Source organism: Lissotriton vulgaris, chromosome 2_1 (genome assembly GCF_964263255.1).
Source record: "Lissotriton vulgaris chromosome 2_1, aLisVul1.2, whole genome shotgun sequence".
Taxonomy (NCBI): Eukaryota; Metazoa; Chordata; class Amphibia; order Caudata; family Salamandridae; genus Lissotriton; species Lissotriton vulgaris.
Window position 1 is genome coordinate 1,554,612,382 of NC_141687.1, and position 16,856 is coordinate 1,554,629,237.

General features: G+C 48.0%; 1 protein-coding gene across 2 annotated transcripts in view; it reads left to right on the forward strand.

The window, feature by feature from the left end:
* The window catches only part of HEG1 (heart development protein with EGF like domains 1), a 220,261-nt gene that overhangs the window by 111,160 nt on the left and 92,245 nt on the right, over positions 1–16,856 (forward strand). For both annotated transcript variants that reach the window (XM_086957440.1, XM_086957439.1), the window contains exon 2: positions 2,597–4,216. In XM_086957440.1, the coding sequence (XP_086813566.1) occupies positions 2,597–4,216 (1,620 nt within the window). The remainder of the gene's footprint in view (positions 1–2,596; positions 4,217–16,856) is intronic.

Consider the following 16,856-nt stretch of genomic DNA (forward strand, 5'->3'; position numbering starts at 1 on the left):
AGTCCACGCATTCCTCCTTCCTTGGGGAATTTTAAAATACAGCGCTCACCAGGCGCTAAGAGGCAGCCACAGTCCTGGGACAAGGGGAATAAAGCCCATAGTCCCCAAAGTCTCTTAAAACAGGAAATCAAGCCCCAATGGTTTCAGGGCTTAGCTGGGCCGAGGGAGGCAGCCCTCCTGGCAAGTCCTCCTGGGCACCAGCAGCAGCATGCCCTGCAGCAATCGGGATCCAAAGGACCAGAGAGTCCTTCAGGTATCCAGGGGCAGGGCAGGGCTCAGGGAGGCAAGCCTTCCCCTGCGCCCCAGCAGCAGCACGCCCCTGGTTGTTTCAAGTCAAAAGGTAGAACAAATTCATGGGGTCACAGCCCCTCTTTTATACACCTAATCTTTTGTCTAAAAGGATCAGGCAATGGGAGATCCAGCTACAACTGGTTCAGGGGAACTCCCCTCTCTCCTATTCACAAGACAGGCCAGGGACATCAGACGCACCACAGGGGGTGGAGCCAGCATTGTGAAGGGAAGGCACATCCCTATTCAGGTCCCAGGTGCACTCCTCCCTCCCATCTACATGCAGATCTCCCTATTCACCACCAGGCAGATTCACCCTGGCTCCTGGAGCCAAGCACACCAGTAAGCCCCTGTCACTCACAAGCCAGACAGGCAATTCACATCACACTGCACACAGAAATGCAAACTTCTAAAAGTACGCACATACCACTCTCGCCCCTGCACTCCCCACATATCAGTAACTACCATGGACCCACATATCCCCATGCATTCCTACGGGAGGGCAGGGCACTCTCACCACACATACACAGAGAGCGCATGCCCTTTACACTGGACCACGGTGAAAATGTGCACAGAGGCCTAAAATCACCAATACGAGGTTACAGAAACAGGCTAGGAGAATGTAAAAAGTTTCGGGGTGAACCTGCCAAAAGGGCCAAGCCCAACAGTGCTATGAAACCGCCAGGTGTACGCGCGCTTTAGAAATGATTTAAACTCAAACTCAAACTCAACAGGCCTGATCACATCTCTCAGCGGTCTATGCCTTCAAAAATGTTGAAGTTTTGGAATTTGTCAGTAGTCTTCATTTTGGAGGGTGATACCATTGAAAACAATGGACTTACATTTTTTTGGATGGTGAGGGAAGTTTCCATGGCGGGTGATCCCACTGATGTCTTTGGGAGACAGTTTGCTTGTTTGGAGGGTGACGATGGGTCCACAGAGGCTAACACCCTCCGTGTGAGGGTAAGGTGACAAGTGTGGAACTAGGCGGACAGCAGGGTCAGCCTTAGATCAGAGGCAAGCATGGGCAGGAATAATACTGCTTAGCCCAGTAACTGCAGAGTAACTGATAAAGAATTGGGCCATATGCACGAACACATTTTCCCATAGACACAGAATGGGTTAAATCCTTTGATACATCTGGCCACTTGCCTACTGGAATTCCCTACTGGAAATGGGGTGCAACTCATCAGACACTCTCTGATGTTCGAAACCCTTCAGAGGTAAAAGCAAGAGGTTTTGCCCTTATACGTCACAATATTATGTCTGGAATCGCAGAGAGAGCACAAGTCCACCTGAGTGTAAATAAGACTTTGCAATGCAGCACAGAGCACAAATATATTTCTCTTCCTCTTCCTTTCTCTCTTTTCTGCCTTTCTCACTCCTGCTTGGAAGGGGGGGTCAAAGTCTTACGATGAAAAATAAGTCTTCGCCCCTATAAGTGAGTGTCACTGTCGCTGGATCCAAAATGGGGTGGCATAGTGAGCAAAAGAACGATGGATTAAATCCAGATCTCTTTACTGGTGGTGAGTGGTTGAACAGTTTCAGTGCTCCGCCCATCATCTTGTTGTGTTTGTCAGTAGTTACCACCTGCAGCGACTGGCATAAATCAACCACTGCAGGTATGTATCCATAGGCAACGCTATAGCCCTGCCACTGTGGTTAGCATGTCGAGTGTACTCAGGATCGATGCCCCTTACAGGAGCAGAGCGATCAAAGGTGTAGCAGGTGCAGTTACACAGGGTCCTAAAGGCTTGAGGGACCCTCTGAATCCTCATTACTGCTGTATTTTATCACCCCTACACAATGTAATGTCCCTCGCTTGCTCATAGACCAGGCACCCTAGCTATTCCTTTTGCTTGATATAGGTCCATAAGCAAAGAAGACCCTGATCTTATTTCATGTGTTGAAAGGAACAGCCATTTTTTATGGCCTTCGGGAATACGAGGTGGTCTTTGATGTTCAGAATGTATGCAGGCATTCTGTCCCATTGCTTCCATAGTTTATGTATGTGGCGCTCATGGGATGACATTCCATAATATAATATCAGTCTATAATGGCAATTTTAACATGTCCAAAATGGTATATAAAATAAAGAAGACACACTGCTTTAACCGCATTTACTCCCTGTTTCTGCATTCTTTAAAATATGAAAACAGCATACTTATCAATAAATCTAAAAATACCATTGTGTAGGATTTGTACACATGCCCTATATAGTGAGAAGAAAACAACTGTAGCAGAAAGCAAGTAACGTTGATATCTGAATACATTTTAATTGTCTTTCTATATCTCTTTTCATGTACAGGAAACGACCAAGAACCGGCCAGCAGCACAGATGCAGAAAAAAGTGCTTCTCTATCTCACACCGACAGCATGTACATTTCCACAACATATAACAGAGGCGGAGAGCGAACTTTATTGTCCATAACAAACCGGAGTATGTCTGCGGATATCACTGAAAGCTCTGTGTCTTATAATACATCCAAAACATCAGATTCCCCAGACTCACCTTCAGTACAAGACAATGGGAGGTCTAGGTCTTTAAAAGGCGACACACACTTCACCATAGGTTCCTGGGAGCGCTTCCCAGCTCATTCCTCTAAGACATCGACTCATTCATCTCAAACCTATGACTCTTGGAGTGAGACTTTGGAGCCTATTAACAGTTTCCAGAATACAACAAAAGATGAAGCAAACGCAGATGATCCCTCTGTGGACTCTGGTATGACTACCAGTCGTTCTGATGATGATTCAACTGTCCAATTGCCATCATCATCATCAGATTTATTTGTTTCTTCGGTAAATGGATCTCTGCCTAGAACATCTCATTCATCGCTGTCACCTGAGTCATTTTCATCCACTTCCAGTGAGTCCTTTTCATCATTGCATTCTGAGACGTCCACGCCATTTACTATGTCAGAATCTTCCACGGAGACCTTAACAGCATCATCATCTACATCTCAAAGTCCATTCTTCCCATCACCATCACCACGAACGTCCAGTATACCAGTGACCTTTTTGGAGCCTGTGGTTCCCAAATCCCCATCTCCAATACCTTCCTCTTTCTCAGAAGACCCATCCTCTATATCAACAACCTCTCTGCTGCTTTCATGGCGATCACAACGTCCATCTCCAACATTTTCATTTTCAGCACCACCTCCTTCCTCATGGTCACCATCCCTGTTTTCATCCCTGCCTTCTGTATCTCTGTCGACTGAGAGCTATCAAACAAGCTACTTATCTGTGCCAAGACAAGATCCAGGGGACACTGTTGGAGTGGACACTTCCACAGCCCCTGATCACAGTAGCTTATCCACAGGTTCACCTCAAACAGGTGCAGACACGAGCATGGGCTCACCAAGGTTATCTTCTTCAGAAATCACCACAGAACGTTTCAACAGCTCTTTGTCAAAGTTAGATGGAATAAGCAGAACCGAGAGTTTTACGGATGCCAGCATCACTTGGGAAGATGGCACTTTTGGAAAAACCACCGCTTTTTTGGCCACCAAAATAAGTTCTACTCAGGGAGCGCATCACTTTCAGACTCCAAAGCAGGCAACCAGTATTACGCCAGATTTAACAACGCTATCAGATCAATTTACAACATCACAGAGGACAGCAAAGAAAACTGTCCAAACAGTTTCCAGAACTACTGAGTCACTGAGTGCAGAGCTGACAACACATTTTTCAGTCCTCTTTAGAACTTCTGCAATGGAAACTGATCATACATCCAGTACACAGGAAATTCCTGTAATGTCTACCACACACATGGGAGTGAGCTCAAGCGCAAGTATCAGCATCACAGAACAGAACATACTGGCCTCAGTGCCCCACAAAACATTTTCTTCAGTTAAAACCAGTGCCATACCCTCAGTTGCAACACAATTCAGCACCTTTGCACCACCTGTGACTTCTCAAAAATCAGGTAAGTTATGCAAATTTTACGTTTGTTGTGGGAACATTTTCAGGAGTCCCGGGGCAGTTAGGGGTTATTGGGCTTAGATTGTGTCAATCAGAGCCTTTCCCACTGTTGACCTGGGGGTTACCCTTACTGTTGAGTTCACAGTGAGCACAGAGAACACTCCTTTCACACTTATCCCTGAGGGTAGTGAAGTTGAGCAGTCCAACAATTTCTCAGAGTTGCTGTGGCGTTAGAGACTAAGGGCCTCATTTACAATAGAATGATGCAGTCCGGTGCTGCAAGCAATTTTGCAGCGCAGCGTCATTATAAAAGTGCAGGAATGTGCCATATTTACAAGAATACTGTGTATTCTTGTTCTGACCCATGCTCCAGCGCTAAAAAAGCAGCCTAGCACCAATGCAGGCACCCTTGCACCATTTTGCAAGGGTGCCTGTATTGCTGGGTTGATTGAGTTTATGCAGGAAGGTTCACCTATCTTCACAATATCAATCAATGGAGGCAATTTCCTCCTTCTATGTGTGCTGCAGAATGCAGCACATACAGAAAGAGAAAAAAACGAGGAGAAATAAGAATATTTGTCCTCGTTGTGCCTTCCTAACCCCACCCCGACGCTTTCCCAGGTTTACCATTAATGGTAAGGAATGCTTCAGATTCCATGGGTGCTGTGTAGGAACACCCACAGCAACACCCATGGAACGCCCCTTTCACGCAGTGTTCTGAGCGAAAGAGGCACATATTTACAAGGCCATGATAAACCACGTAAAGTACATTGTGCCACCGGAGCGTCAAACAAATGATGCTCCGTCGGATCAAAGGTGCCGCTAGGGCCTCGTAAATGAGGCCCTAAGAACACATACCAGTTTAATATTCAGTGTCCCACCTTTTTCTGCTGTAAAAGAAGCATTTTACTCACAAATGATTGCACATAAGGTACCAGAAACAACAAACTACTCCAGGTAGTGCCTATACCTTCAGTAACTACTAGGAGGTGGCACATTCTGCTCTCACTGAAAAGCTCTAGGTATTTCTCTGCAACAGTTCAGGTCCCTGGGGCCTCCCTTGGAGGAGTATTTTATCTGGAGGGTATTGTGGAAGTGTTCACCAGGTTGTGACCCAGTACGTCAGGATATCATTTTTTTCTTCGCCTGCGATTCCCAGGTATACGAAATGCCATTTCTGTTGGCTCATTCCGTTGCTTGGAGTCTCAACCTGTTGGGATTTGCCTTCCATAGAACAAGGGGCCAGGGGAGTGCACAGAGAAACTATTTCTCTTCAAAGAGGCCCTTTGTCTAACCTCTTCCAACCCCCAAACCGCTACAAACGATTCCTGGAAGAACTCTACAATTCTACCTGCTGTCTGGTCTCTCTCCAACACTCCATATTAGGTGCACTTGGTTGTAGCAAATACAAAATGGATTCTAGTGACTATGGCCACATTTTTCACATATGCTCCATACACTGGTACTCTAAGAGGCAAGTCACTTGTCATTTGCACCCACTAGGTAGCTTAGATTTGTATTATCACGCAGCAACACTATTGTGTATTAAATCGAACATACACGTTTTTTTACTCAGCACACACAAAATCCCATATTTGAAGGTGTTCTCATAAGTGAAAATCAAGAAAAAGAAGGATCGATAAAATAAAATATTTATCAAGCATCAAACAACTTGGTGAAGCGAGGATGCCGGGATTAATCTGAGGTTTTCTGGTTTCATATTGTGGAGTTCCCCCTTTGCTGAGTATCTATGTCTCTCACCCATTTTACATAAAAGGTCACACTGCCTTGTGTTTAACTTTTAGTGGATGCATGAGGTTAGTGTGTGGTGGCAGGTAGAAGCCACATGAGGGCTCGAGGATCAATGAAATCCTCTAGCTGAGTCACTTGGCTCAGGCCTGGTTCGAGCTTTCAGCGGCTCGCCCACCTCTAGGCGTGAAAATTGCCATTCCAGTGAAGACTAGTAGACCCTTTTCGGTAAACAAGTTTCTCTTTTTTTGACACATCCTCTATATTCCCACAAAACCACACACATACAACATCTATTCCCTAAAGATCTAGTTGCAGGGAAATTCTGCATTCTGGTATTCCCTACATTGGACAAGCAAATTGTAACAAAGCCTTTCGTCTTTAGTCTGTGCAAGCCCCTTCAGATGTAAACATGTAAACTAACTACCCTTAATTGCTGTCTTGGAGGCACCCAGATACTTTCCATGGGACATTTTACTTCGGTTTGGGTCTCAAGAGGAGAAGTTTAGCTTAAAAGATGGTTGCTACCACTGGTCATTAACCCTAATTTTCACCGCTTTATTATCCTGGCTAAATACAACCAGGTTTATTCATCTCAGAGTATCTGCCCGATGTGTTAGTGGCTTGCATAGGGCAAGAAGAGTGGTTGTGTCCGCTCTGGTAGTAGAAGACATGCTACGCTTCAGTCGAGAAACCGTACCTCTTATGTAAACCGTAAATGCCTTTCCCATGGCCAAATTACCCCGAGCAGCCATTCCAGACAATTACAGTCTTCCATCCCCCATAGCTGTACTAAGTGATTGATAAGATAAGGTGTGGAGTAAATATATCCAACATTTCAACACGCAACAAGTGACTTTGCTGATGTTTAAATGTCCACTGAAAGAATAGGTGCCCACAGTCTTCTGGGGAGAAGTACAGCGCAATAATCAAAACAGAGCAATATGGTGGTCTGCCACTAGTTGTAGGCCAACTACAGGGTTCGCAGATGAACTGGTGAAGAAACCTCAAGCCTTCATTCTGCTCATGGTACTGAGTCCAAACCAAATTTACTTTACTTGACATGATTGTGGACAAAGGCACAATTCTAAACGTGCAGTAAACATACAGACCTAAATGCAGTTTACTAAATTATCATTAAAAAAGTATAGAAGGACAATATCAGAGATGTAAACATTACATAGGATGTCTTTCACCCTATTCCGTAACACCTATGAATATAATGGCCTAAGTCTACTTTGTCAGCGTACTGTGCTCAAGATAGTAATTCAGCCACTTAGACTTGCAGCTCAGTTTCATCCCAAGATCTTTATGCCTCGCCAATAGAATCTCTGAATGAGACTTACAGAGGCTTGCTTTGATTCATATAAAAAACCTGTGTGATATATTTCTGTGACGTTGTCCCTGTTTTCCCCCCAACTAGGATAATTGACACTTCAAGAACTTCTATCATAAGGGTCTTTTAATTCATTTCCCCAGGTCAGGTTTCTGCTCTTTGTAGTATTAGTTTATCTCGAAAAGCTTGTGGGTTAGACCAAGATTTACATTCTCATTACACTATCCTAAATGCCAGCTTGAAAATGTTTTTTCAACTCCAGGAATCCTCACCAACCTGTTGTACTTTTATTTAGAAAATTAGCCTAGTTTACGGTTTTGGGGCCAGATGTACATAAGCTTCTGTTTGCGATTTCATAATAGCACGTTTTTGCGATTTGCTATTAGGAAATCGCAAACAGCTATGTACAATAATGTGTTTTACACAGTTTCAAATCCCAGTGGGTCGCAAGGGACCTGCCTCATTAATTTTCATGAATTAGGTCACAATTTGTGACCAGTTAGGATTGGACGGCACTCACAGGGATGGTGGCTTGCTGGGGTTGGTGAAGCAGTTTTTCATTTTGAAATGTAGTCTGTTTTCCTTTGAGGAAAATGGAATGCATTTAAAAAATAAAAAGAAAAAGTTTCCTTTTCATTTTTTAAGAGTAGGCTGTGGTCTGTGTGACTACTACCTGCTCTTAAAAAATGTTGCCGCCCATATTCATTAAGGGGAAGTGATCCCTTGGGGACAGCTTACTATTTGCGGATGTGTTACCACCAACTTGGTGGTACCTGCAAATGTTTTGCTACTGCATTCCCAGTCACAAAAACATTCCTACATACCAGTGCGACCCACTATTAGGAAGAGAAGCGCTTGGCACTTCCCTTCCTAATAGAAACTCGCAAACCCAATTTGCGATTCGGAAATAGGTTACCGAATCACAAATAGGGCTCTGTAGTTACAAAAAAGGCTTCTGTGCAGTCACAAACTGCCCGATTCTGCTATTCGGACTGTTTGCGAGCTGAATAAAGCTTCGTACATATGGCACTTGGATTCCCGAGCGTGGCATGACTTCCTTCCTGCATAATGAGATTTCCTACTTAAATTCTGAATGCCCCTCATGGAGGCAGTCACTTCCTCACAGAAAGACCAGTAAACTGGTCAACAAAACACCTATCATGACTTTCTCTGGGATCATACATTTGTAATGGTGAATAATAATTTACATTGTTTGGTTCTTTTTCTTTTTCCTCAGGAGTCAAATGCCCTGTCGCCACTGACTCCTCATCAAATGGTTAGACTGTTAAAAAAGTCCTTTTTAAAACAAAGCAAAACAAATGACGTCATACATTTTGATCTTCAATAGCAAACGAGCATGAACACTTAGGTATTAAGCATGAGAAAACAGACATTTGATCCCTGATTGCAAGTGCACAGCTAAATTTCATGTTTGCACAGGGATTGATCTTACAAGTTGTGTGATAATTATCAACCCCTTGGAGTCTTCCCCTCATCAATTCCAACAGGTGAAACCAACCGAGTTTTATCAGGAAAATATAGGCCTGTAAAAATAGCAAAACCTGCGGAATTCGGTGTGTTAAATACCGATTCCATATGTTATGCCTCATTTTAAAGGGCACAACTTGTAGTAGGCTATAATTATTGCACCTTTTAAATTCTGATCCCATGGTATTACATTTTAAAAGGTGCTATAGTAATCGCCTTCCGAGCTGGGCATTCGTAGTGAGGGCCTTATTCTCTCCCGCTGGGAAATAAAATCTTGTAGAGATCACTCTCTCACAGTATTTCTTAGATGTAGCGAACGTGTATACATCATAAATGCAATTTCTATGCTGGGATGTAGGGAGCTCTGTTGAAGGCAATGAAATAGAATATTATCGAATATGATTTACCCCAACATTCAAAGGTTTCGCCTCTCCCTGATTTAATTTGAAAGTTCTGTCTTGAATTGGTATAATGTTAGTGCAGCCATTTGCCTGTGTGATGTATGCGTTATTTATGCCCAGTGCTTAATTTGTAAAACATTAACTGCCTGGCCGTCGTCAGGAGGCCACCACAGTTTGCACCACACATTGCTACAAGTGTGACAATTCAGACAGTTTGAGGCCGCCAACACTTTAATAATTGCTTGGGTGGCAGGTATTAGTTGTTTTTAATGTATATTGAATTAAAGTTTTTCTGCTTATCTATAAAACCCCCCAAACAGCACCACCAGGTGGCAGCTGTCATAAGTGCAGGTTCTGGCAATTAAGTGCTGGTGCTGAGCACCGGAAACCATCGGCTCAAATTAAGCACTGTTTATGCCCCCTCGTTATAGGCCTTTGGTGTAGGCCGCAATTTAACTTAGGTATAAGCATTGAAGCTTTAGTACAGCTCCCAATGTCAGATTGGAATGGTAGAATTAAAGGCCATCCCTTAATTGTCTATAAAAACAGGATTGGATCTCAGATACATCAGCACCAAAGAAACACAGTAGGACAGATTTGCAAAGAGAAGTCATACCATGCCATGGATGCCCTCCTATGCCCCGGATAAATATGTGACTTTTGCCAGTTTTCGAACATTTCCAGTAGTATGCCTGAAGAAATGCACCAGTTGCAGTTTCCCAGCCTTGCTTCTGGGAAGGTCTTCTAACATCTGCTATTTCAAAATGCTGAGTTATATGTAGAATATGACTCATGAGTATGTGGGCATTCACAAACCCTCAAGGGAAACCACACCTTGAGCCTTTGACTTCAAACCCCTGCGTGGGGCTTACTACTGTGCATGCAGTTGTGGCCTACAGTTGTGCAGTAGTAAAACCATTTATGTCAGGTTCTTGGCAGCATTTACTTACTCCTCCACTCCTCCTTATCCAGTTTCTTTCTTTAATGTATTTCTTATTGTAAATGTTAGCAGCGGCAAATTTGCTACTGGGCTACTCCTTTCTGCTAATGTGTTTTGGCACATCTTTTTCCTTTTCCAAAATTGGCACCCTCGTTCTTGGAACAGTCAATTAAAAAAATTGCCATAATGATGCACATCAATATCATATCATGACTAACCCTGGGCGTAGTTCGCGAAGTAGCACTACCCGTAGCTATGCGAAGTGCACTTCGCACTACGCGAGCTATGTGTAGCACTACGTGAACTTCATAGTACCCTGTTCACTATGATTGCACAGTTCCGGATGCTTGTCCGCACTGTGCAATCATTGAAAACGGCATCTTGCACAGTGCGAGCTGTATTTTACTGCCGCTCAAGTAGATTTTTACTCGAGCTGCAGCTTTCTCAACGCATACGCGGCCACTCGCAATGAGAAATCTGACCTCCCTGTGTTGAGAATCTCGCCGGGAGGTTTATTTTCCACGCTCGCGATGGGCAACTTGATGTTGCTGATCGCGAAGGAGGACAAAGTCTTGCCTGTATGTCATTTTGCTTGCGTGTGGTCGCCAACTTGACATTGAGGACCGCGAGCAAGCAAAAAATGACCGCTGCACTACGCTACGCTATGCTACACGTGTTTGCACTGTGCTACGTGCAGTACGCTTAGTGCGTAGTAGCACAAACTTCACAAACTACGCGAGCGTAGCATAGTGCTTGGCCCAGGGTTAATCATGACATTTGTGTGCATGTGTCATCACCCTGGATCTGCCGTAGCGTCATCATTCGTACATGCTCAGGCGTGGAGACGAATGCATGTGTATGAATTTTCATACTGGTGCTTTTTTTTCTGGCGTTGTTCACTTTCAGTAAATAACCTTTTTTTTGTGAAAGTTGGTTTTATTGACATTTCGAAATTATGGAACCACAACAAGCGACATTCCCGCTATACTTCCCTCGCAGGGGGCATGGTATCAGGCATACGGCTTCCTTAGTAGTGATTAAGCATTAAACTCTGGACCAAGGATCACAGTTCGTATTTAGCAGAAGGGCCCAGTTCAGATCCGACTCATAGGCCATGGTCCGCTGCAGGGTTCAGTTCAAAGGGAATTATCGTTAGTACTTCATGTAGGTAGCCTGGGGCTCTAGCCGCAGCCCGTACCCATCTGTGATTACATAGTGCTGGCGTCGCCAAACTTCCCCCCCAACACCCCTGCCCGCCCACCCCCCCTTCACCCACCCCGCTCCCCAGTGGTGGTAACGCACTTGCATTCATAAGTCATTCAATCAAAGTAGTTCAGGTCTGGAAGAGATGCAGGTCTCGCATGGAGGGAGGGCAGACCGCAGAAGGTAAGCCGCTAGATAGAAACCGGACCAGAGGCCCCCAGCGGAAGGAAAAGTTCTTGAAGTCGTTCCGGAAAATGTCCGCCATCCTTTCCATACTGAGTAGCCTCCAAAGCCTTGCATGCCATAGGGCGAGTGCCGGGGCCTCCTTCTTTTTCCAGGCTGCGGCCAATGTCAACTTGGCCGCTCCCGTACATAGCCACAGAATCTTTTTATCAGCTCGTGTCTGATGTTCGAGATCCGGATCGCGAAGGCCCAGCAGAACATGATCCAGTGTAACTTTGATAGGGTAACCCAAGATCTCTTTGATGTGGGATAGGATTTCCTCCCAGTATGGGCGAACGATCGGGCAGTCCCACCATATGTGGCGGAAATCACCCAGCGCTCCACAGCTTCTCCAGCATCTGTCTGAGGAGTCCGGGAAAATCCTCTTCAATTTGGCTGGGTACATGTACCAGTCCATTGTGGTTTTAAGAGGGGCCTCCCGGAGATCTAGGGAATGGTTGTTCTTCGCGATGTCGTGCCACAGGTGGGACCATTCAGCATCCTCAATGGGGCGGCCCAGGAGATCCTCCCATAGGCCCATATAGCGTGGCCTCGGAGATAATGCGGTGGAGAGCAGGAGGTCGTACAGGAAGGAGATGGCTCCCCGCATGCTGGAAGTCTTTGCGAGGAATGCCTCAAAGACAGTGGGCTGTCTGGTAGCTGCGTCTCTAACTGGTGGCGATAGTGCCCAGTGCAGCATCTGAACATGGCGGAATCGTTCCAGCGGAGGGACCGAGTAGTCTCTCATGCAGTTTGCGAACGTGATTGGCGCCTCTCCATGGAAGAGGTGAGTAAGGGCGTAACAGCCCCCGGTCCGCCAAGCATCGAAGGGGCCTTCGCGCTCCGCAGGAGGAAAGGCGGGGTTAAAATGGATCGGGGTATAAGGGGACGGAAAAGTCGTCCAGCGTTCGTCATGGGAGACTGAGTCCCAGACCCTTAAAGTGGTACCCGTGGGGGTGCTGGCATATGCATTCCGAGGCCTATCCTTCTTTGGCTTCCACACTAGATCCCAAATTGTCCTCCCTGCCACCGATCGATCCATGTGGAGCCAGTGCTTCTCAGACTCGGGCTGTGACCATTCTACCAATACTCGGAGCTGTGCCTCCTTATAATACAGGTGCATATCTGGGAGGCCTACTCCACCCTTCTTCTGAGGGCGTCGTAGAGTAGCGAAGGAGAATCAGGCATGACCCCCCTGCCAGATGTACCGGAGCATCATGGTCCGGAGGCGGCCAAAGAAATCACCTTCGGGAACAATGGGAAGGGCCTGGAAAAGGTACAGCAGTTTGGGTAACAGGGACATCTTGATCGCGTGCACTCGCCCCAGCCAAGAGATGAACATGGGTTTCCAACGGCCCAGGTCACTCTGAATCTTCGTCAGGAGTGGTGGAAAGTTAGCAGCATATAGTTTCCCAACAGTGGGGGTCAGGTGGACCCCCAAATACACTAAAGAAGTGTGGGACCATGGAAGCGGCGTCAAGAGTCGAAGGCGGTCGGCCTCCGCCGCAGGAAGCGTAAGGTTGAGGACGTATGATTTGTTCAAGTTGACTTCTCAAAATCGTCCAGGGCGCCCTGGACCACAGGAAGGGAGCGGGCGGGGTCCGCTAGGGACAGCAGGACATCATCCGCGAAGAGAGAGATCTTATGTTGTTCCCCCGTGAAGGGAAGGCCCCGGATGCCCGGGTTCTCCCTAATTGCCAGCGCGAAGGGTTTAATGCTCAGGGCAAAGAGCAGAGGGGAGAGGGGGCATCCCTGCCTAGTGCCGCGAGAGTGCCGGAAGAAGACGGAGCAGTGGCCGTTCACCGCGACTCTCGAGCGGGGGTTATTGTAGTTCGCCCTAAGCATCCTGAGAAACGCGGGAGAGAATCCAAACGCCTCGAGGGTCCGGAATAGAAAGTTCCAGTCCACCCTGTCGAAGGCCTTCTAGGCGTCGAGACCCACTAAGACTGCTGGGATTTTAAAGCGGGTGGCCTTCTCTATGAGGTGGACCAACCTCCTGGTGTTGTCATGTGTCTGGCGGCCTTTGATGAAGCCTGACTGATCTGGGAGGATCAGGGCTGGCATTAAGTCCTGTAGTCTACGCGCTAAGATGGATGAATACAATTTGGCATCAATGTTAGGCAGGGCGATGGGTCTGTACGAAGAACACGCCTCAGGGTCCTTTCCAGGTTTTGGAATTACAGATACAGCCGCCTCTGCCATGGAGTCTGAAGTCGTCCCTGTGTCGCCCATGGTGTTAAACAATCGTGTCAGGAAACCGCTAATGTCCGAGGGGAAAGTCTGGTAGAACAGCGCGGTGAAGCCGTCCGGGCCCGGTGCCTTAAGTGGTTTCAGAGCCCTGATCGCCTCCCTAACCTCTTCCTCCGTAATGGGGGATGCTAGGAGATCATTCCATTCCGCGGAAACCTGAGGGAGCGGGTGCGCTCGTAGGTATTCCTGTTGGGCGTGTGGTGATAATGCTTCTCCTGAGTAAAGTGCGGCGTAATAATCTCCAAAGAGGTTTGCTTTGTCCCCATCCTAGTGTACCAGAGTGCCCCCTGGGTCCCGGATACCACCGATATACTCCTTCTCTCTTCTGTCTCTAAGTTGGCGGGCTAGATGTTTTCCCACCTTGTTCCCCTGGGAGTAGGATAGCCGCCGTAGCCTAAGGAGGGTAAGTTACGCCTGGTTGTTGTAGTGGGCTTTAAGCTTACCCCGAACGGCCGTCAAAGGACGGAGCGTCACCCTAGAGGGGTTCTGTTTGTGCGCCTGCTCGAGTGCCGGCAATTCCCGTTCCAGTTCCTCCCGCTCAGTACGTCTCCTCTTGTTGAGTGCGGCGTTAAGTGCGATACACTTACCCCGTATGGTAGCTTTGAAAGCGTCCCAAGTCGTGAGGATAGAAGTGTCCTCCTCCGGGTTAAGATCAAAGAAATCACGGACACTCTTCCGCAGGTCTTTGCAGTATGTGTCGTCCCGGGTTATGGACGCTGGAAAGTATCATTTGCGGAAGGTTGTCGCCCTGGGGGACCAAGTCAGGCCAAGTGCTAGCAGGCTGTGGTCTGAGACAGATAAAGGAAATATACTGCCTTCTCGTAAGGATTGACTCACAAAGATGTGGTCCAATCGAGAGTATGACTGGTGGACGTGGGAGAAAAAGGTGTAGTCCCTCACCTGAGGGTGGAGGGCACGCCATCCATCAAGAAGGCCCAGGTCACCGATTCTGTCCTGGGTCTCCGCGGCAAAAACTCCGGCGTCAGACCTCAGGCGCTGGGAACAGTCCAGGTCTCTGTCCCACACCAAATTAAAGTCCCCAGGACCACAAGCTCACCCTCCACAAAGCCCTCCACCTCTCGGAGGAGGTCCCGTAGGAAGCCGTTCTGGCCTACATTGGGGGCGTAGAGGACCAGGAATGTGCACGGTCTGCCGAGTAATACTCCCTTGACCACCAACCAGCGTCCCTCCCTATCGTTCCGGACTCCCATCGGTTGAAAATGCAGGGTGGAGCGAAACATCAGAGCTACCCCCCTGTGCTTTGTGGCTGCGGAGGATCGATAGATGAGAGGGAATTGTTTATGTTTCAGCCGAGATTCATCTTTGCGGGCCAGGTGTGTCTCTTGTAGGCCTACCACATCTAAGTGATGGTTGACCACGTATTTCCAGATTTTCTGGCGTTTCTGTGGGGAGTTTAGACCTTTAACATTCCACGTGCCAATGATCACAGGCATTTCAGAGCCAACACCCCCTCATGCTCATCCAGGAGGCCTGTATCGGTTCACATTCGTTCTTCCCATGCACAGCAGGTCAGCCACACATCCCTCCGCTGCAGAACAAGTCCAACATCACTAAACTCCCCGGTGGAGGTGGCTGGGTAAGGCTCTCGCACTGTAGACCGTGTCCCCTCCCGTATCCAATCCCCAGGACCCCCCCCCCCCTAGTACCGGGCAACCGAGCGAGATCCCCATCCCCCCTCCTCCCACCTCCCGACACCCCAGGAACCAAAAGAGCCGAGGTCGTCAGTGGAGGGTACCTGCCAAAGCACATAGGACATGCAAGGATCCATCTCATGGCCCGGCCCCACCAACCATCACATATCAAGTCGAATCGCACGCACACGCTTCCCCCTCTGTTACCACCACTCCCTCCCCTTCCCCCCCTGCCCGCCACCCGACCCCCAGGTCCCCAGAAACCAAACAACCCCAACCAGAAAGAAAAAGAACATGATTGTAAAGGATACCAAGTAATGTGGCACCGCTGCCAGATGCGAACCTGACAAGTCTAGTCGCAGTCCTCGGAGCTCCAGGCCCCCTCTCCGCGGAGCGGTTCCACAAATAGTACATTGTCCATAGTACCTGCAAAGGGGGGGGGGGTGCCCCGGCGCCCTGGTGAGGTCACTCTCTGGATCAGGCCGTTGAAGAGCTGTGTAGTGGGGGGTCACTGTCGCCGAGGCCACCGCCGCCACCGCCGCCCCCCTCTCCTGCAGTTCTGATGCAGGGTTCAGTCTCGTCGCCGTCGTCGGTCTCCCCACTCTCTGCCAAGATGAAGATCGTCGTCGACGCCTCCATCGGGGGCTCCCATCTCTCGAGGCGGGAGCAGTATCATCCAGGCCAAGCAGATCCCTGGCCTCTTGTAAGGACCTGGTCTGGACCAGTCTGTTCTGCCATCGGTAGACAATTCTGAACGGGTGACCCCAGGAGTAAGGCACATTTTGCTCACGCAGAAAGGAAGTCACCGGTCGGAACTCACATCATTTTTGGAGCGTAGAGGCCGCTAGGTCTTGGAAAAGCTGGGGTCGATGGTCTCGGAATTGTAGAGAGGCGATTCCTCTGGCCTTTCGCAATATTCTCTCCTTGAGCTGGAAATCGTGGACACACACCAAGATACCCGGTGGCGGCTCCCCAGTTCATCTCAGTAGGCCCACTCTGTGAACCCTGTCCATGCGGATTTCACTTAAGTCTGCCTCATCTAGGATCTGCAGGAAGAGGGCCTCTACGTAGCCCCGCAGGTCTCCGGACTCCCCGCCGCTTGGCACCGCCCGGTTACGGATGTTATTCCGGCGGGAGCGATTTTCCAAATCCTCAGCATGGGATTGGAGATCCAGGTTCTGTTCTGTAAGTCTGAGGACGTCTTGCTGCAACTGATGGACATCACCCGCCAGGCCCAAGTCGTGCTCTTCAAGCGTCTCCACCCTTTCGCCTATGCCATCCACATCCCTACGGACCTCGCGGAGATCCGAAGCTAGCTGGGTGCCTAGTTTGGTTAGATCTTCTTTAATTGCTGCAAAAAGTTCCAACATAAAGGCCTTGGTAGCCGGGGCATCGCCGTCCTT